At 27.1% G+C, this 4819-nt stretch overlaps 1 protein-coding gene across 1 annotated transcript; it reads left to right on the forward strand.

Moving 5' to 3' along the window:
* The first annotated feature begins 1768 nt into the window (after window positions 1-1768).
* On the forward strand, window positions 1769-3505 carry LOC129919054 (uncharacterized). Its single transcript, XM_055999876.1, has 3 exons — window positions 1769-1929; window positions 1981-2488; window positions 2544-3505. Exons 1-3 carry the CDS (start codon window positions 1808-1810, stop codon window positions 3447-3449), a joined length of 1536 nt encoding a protein of 511 aa, XP_055855851.1. The 5' UTR covers window positions 1769-1807; the 3' UTR covers window positions 3450-3505.
* Window positions 3506-4819: the final 1314 nt, after the last annotated feature.

A 4819-nucleotide genomic window follows, 5' to 3' on the forward strand; every position in this document is an offset into this window, starting at 1 on the left:
GGGTGACCGGGCCAAACGGACTTGAAATTCGGATTCAGAGGGTCCAAAAACATATAGAAAGATAGGTCTTGTTCCTGGTACATACAACTTTTTTTTTGGTGTGCTGGCATTGTCGCGAAATGTCGCTTTCATCCCCGGCACACAAAAAAAAAAGTTCCATGTACCAAGAACCAGACCTATCGTTCTATATGTTTTTGGACCCGCTGAATTCGAATTTCAAGTCCGTTTTGCCCGAACACCCTTCAGTTTTGAGAAAAATGCAAAAAACTCCAAAAAAGTCATAAAATTCCAAACAAAATGCAGTCACAGCTCAAAACTGGAGGGTGACCGGGCCAAACGGACTTGAAATTCGGATTCAGCGTGCCTAAAAACATATAGAAAGATAGGTCTGGTTCCTGGTACATGACAATTTTTTTATTTTGTGTGCCGGTGTTATTTTTGGAATGTGAGAGTAATATATTAAACTTTGAAAAGTATATAGCATTTAAGTTTGAATGTTACTTTTTTTCGAGATATGGGACATTTTCCTTAGGAGGAACCCTTCCCCTAGAGGGTTTAACCTAGAATGTATGTGTGTATAAGCCTTAAACTCATTCAAATATAAAAAAATTTGGCTACAAATAATTTTTTTTCATGTTTTTTTTTTCTAAGCATTTGAGTATGGTTGCGGAGGATTTATAAATATTTTAGAATAATTGGCACCCGATATATTTTTAGAAAGTGTCAGCTATAGTTAAATGTATATTTAAGAAGTTTATTTATATCTAAATTTCTTGGCCAAAAAAGATTACTTGCAGTGTTTTTTTTTTATTTTTCAATTGAATAGGGTTGCCATATTTGAAGGCTTATAGATTCGTTAAAATTACTTAGGTTTCTTGCATTTTATAATTTTTTTTATTTGATTAACAAACTTAAAAGACATACAAAATTAGGTGACATGGTAATATTTAATTTAGAATAGAGATGAAATAAAAAGGTTCCCATTTTTTTTTCATTTTTATTATCAACTTATCATTCATTTGACAACTCTAACCTTTTCAACTAGATTACTTAACTTTCGAATTTTTAGCTATATATCAAGTTTAGAGATTTCCTAGTGATGAAGTGTTATACATGATAATAAAGTATAGTATAAGGTATAGGTATAAGGTTGCCAGAAGTCTAAATTTATAAAATTTGTATAAAAGTAATAGATGTCAGAAACTATCTATGCAAATCGTTTTGAAAATTTCAAAATACAAATCAAACAACACATAAAAATGTTCAATTTTTTTTCACTTAAATTTAAAATCGCTTTAAAAATTGTTATTTACATATTTTTAGAATTTAAATTGCTTTTGGTATACATATAGCTCAAAACAATATTCATTACGAAACATACCTAGATTTAATAATTGAAAATTTTGTAATTAAATCATTACCATTATTATCTATCACAATAAAATGTGCTTTAATCCATTTGAAATCCATTTATTATACAGATAAAATCTGATGAAAGGAATGCTTTTTCGACAATTGACACGTGTTAAAAATTATTCAACGTCAAAAAAGTCTACTTTTTCAGTGTTAAACTGAAAGCTATCAAATGATGTTGTATTTACAAAAAATATTTATTATCGCAATTTTTATTTTGTTTAAACCATGTCAATCTCGTTTTCAAATGAATAAAATCGAAAACAATTTAATAAACTGTCTTCATGCTCTAGTTTTTAATGAAAATCTATATGAAATTTACTATTCCAAAAAAACTTTTGGCATATTTTTTCATGAAAACGAGTCACTTGAAAATAAATTGATATTTGGTGAAATGATTGATGAGTTTCGTCATAAAGCTATTGGCAATGCTGAAATGGAAATTTCAGTAGGATCTACATTGAAACACAAAACTCATGCACAGATTCTTTTTGTCAATTCAGTAAACACATTCAAGTAAGTTGTAAATTTTGAATCACTTTTTTATTAATAAAGAATTTTTTTAAGTCTTTTAGTAACAAGAATTAGAAGTAATTTTGACACGTCTGGAGAGTTTCAAACTTACTATGTATTGTTACCAAATGTTGGACATGAACAACTAACTGTTATTGGACAAATTCTTCAGTCTAGCTTAGAAATGTTGATTATCGATATAAATATACTGATTCAGGATGTACAAGGAACCGTAAATGTGTACACCTATTTTATATTTACGAAAACAAGTTGCAGAAGTAGCAAGCCAATGATTTACAATCGTTTTAAAAATGGCAAACTAGAATGGAAGAAACCAACTTTTCCACCAAAAAATAAAAATTTGTTTCAATGTCCTCTAAGAGCGATAGTAATTAATTTAAATCCATTCATTAACATTCGCAAAAATCAAATTGATGGCTTGGATATTTCATTTCTTAAGATCCTTTCCAAGGCAATGAATTTTAAACTAGAATTTGTTATTTCTACCGAAAACGCATATGATGTTTTTGAAAATGGAACAATGACAGGAAGTTTCAAAATGGTATGTTCATATCTTCTTAAGTTATGTCTTATTGGTTGAATTTTTTTGTTTTTAGTTAAATGATGGTGAAGGAGATATTTCTTTTAGTGCAAACATTTGCCTAAAACGTCGACGAAAACATTTGGCTCCAACAACAATATATACTAGTGCAAAATTGCGAACATATTTAAAACCCCCAAAGCCGTACAGTACATTGGAAATATTATTCATTCCATTTGAAAGCTCAATGTGGTTAGCCATTGTTACCCTTGCAATCGGAAAATGGATTTGGAAAAATTTATTGAAAAAGCAAATCATCAAATCTCAGAAATTTAGTGGAAGATTTCAATTAATTTGTTGGTTATTTGGCACATTTATTTTACGCAGTTTGTACGAGGGTTCAATATTTAAGTTTTTTTATGAAAAACCTCTCAGAGGCTTGCCAACAAATCTAGATGAAATGTTAAATGAAGGCTATAAATTTCTAACTAGAACTTCTATTGGAAACTTTTTGGAACCAGTCTTAGCAAGGGACAAAATGATTTTGTCCGATAAAAGTTGGTCAGATCTGTATCAACAATTTGCCAATTCAGAAGATGACAAACTTGCATTAGTTACAATATCAAAATTCTTAAAAAATTTCCATGAAAAACCTAAATTCAAATATTATATAAGATCTAAATCTGCTGTCTTACGTGTAAATTATTGTGGTTATTTACCAAAATTTTCATATTTAACTAAAGAATTTAATAGACAAATTAATCTTTTACAAAGTAATGGAGTGCTTGAGAATAATTTTCATCCAAAAGAAGGAAAACGTGAATTTGTTAAGACATCGGCAAATTTTTTGTCAATTGATAAGTTATTGGGAGTATTTCAAATGATTGGTGCTTCATATTGTATTTGTGTAGTTGTTTTTCTTTTTGAAGTTATTTCGAAACGTAACAAAATTTTGAGAATAATTATGAATTTCATTCAATAAAATTGTTTTACATACATATGTCACAAGAAAATGTTAGTGTTTAGAATAAAATGTTATAAATGATTTTGTTTTGAAAATAAAGTTCACTAATTAATTGCGTTTGTTTTTAAATATTTTTTGAAAATGCAAATATTTTTCAGAGTTGGTTTTTTTAACCAAAGACTATATTGTTATCATTAACTTGCGCAATATTTTGAACTTTATTTCCAGGTAAATATCTTCAGCTGATGATCCAGTGATAAGTGATAAGTGAAAAGTCATAAGTGATAAGTGATAGGTGATAAGTGACTATACTCTTATTGTCAAAGAACTAAATACAAAAATTCATGCTATTAGGTATCTTGGTATATTATGCATAAGTTGGTTGTTCTATTGCATGTAGTCAAAAAGTATCCAAATTGGCAGTATTCAAATTGAATGGATAACAATTGACAGGTGTTATTAAGCACTACAAATAAAAACAATAAACATTAAAACGTACCGATTTCTTACAAAATTATGTTAACATAAATAACTTCCATCAATGGATGGGAGGTACTTGCTCTTATGGTAAAAAATGGTTAGAATGTTAAAGTTTTAATAGCATCAATAAAACAAAAAAAATTAATTTAATTTCATCATTATATTATAAGAAATGAGAAAAGAATTCAAAATTGTATTTCAAATAACGAAAACACCTTTTTAAATAATCTGAATATCCAAATGAAATAATTCATTTAATATCTTGTATGACAAGGAATTTTTCGATTTTTTTTTTTTTTTTTTTTTAATGTAGGAACTGTTTTTTAATAGTTTTTCTTTAATAAAAACTTTCTTAATAAATCATTATTAGACACATAAAAATATATTAAAAACGACAATTAACACGTTTTTAAACAAAAATTGTTTTTCAAAAAAAAAAAAAAAATTTCTCAAAAAAAAACAACATTTATGCATTTTAATATTAAAATTTTTATCTATATCGGTTAAATCAGTTTAGATAAATCCAGAAATAAAGAAAAGGGTTTTATGGCAGATAAAAAATATAATTTGTATACCAATAGCAGGACCATATTTTTAATATTTTTATACTCATGTGAGTTGTTTTTGAGAAAAACAACATTAATCAATTTTGTTGTATAGTATTAGCTATACTATACCCGTTAATTTTGGTAATACAAAAAAAAATTATATACAATATTATCTGATTAAAAATATGGTAAAATCATGAAACATACCATTTTTAAGCCACCCGACATTGTTTCATTTTCAAAAACCTCACCTCTTTGTTTGAAAGAAAACACAAATTCTTGTTTTAAATTCATTGGCTTTGAAAGAATCTTAAAAAATGAAATTTCAAAGACATCAATTTGATTTCCTTTAATGTTAAT

This window comes from Episyrphus balteatus, chromosome 4 (genome assembly GCF_945859705.1).
Source record: "Episyrphus balteatus chromosome 4, idEpiBalt1.1, whole genome shotgun sequence".
Lineage (NCBI taxonomy): Eukaryota > Metazoa > Arthropoda > Insecta > Diptera > Syrphidae > Episyrphus > Episyrphus balteatus.

What these genes read in the sequence shown, in the direction of transcription:
- LOC129919054 (XM_055999876.1), top strand. Translation starts at nt 1,808, where the DNA reads ATGATTGATGAGTTTCGTCATAAAGCTATTGGCAATGCTGAAATGGAA. An exon ending in AATTCAGTAAACACATTCAA is followed by an intron (nt 1,930 to 1,980) that starts GTAAGTTGTAAA and finishes AATTTTTTTAAG; the next exon opens with TCTTTTAGTAACAAGAATTA. An exon ending in TGACAGGAAGTTTCAAAATG is followed by an intron (nt 2,489 to 2,543) that starts GTATGTTCATAT and finishes TTTTGTTTTTAG; the next exon opens with TTAAATGATGGTGAAGGAGA.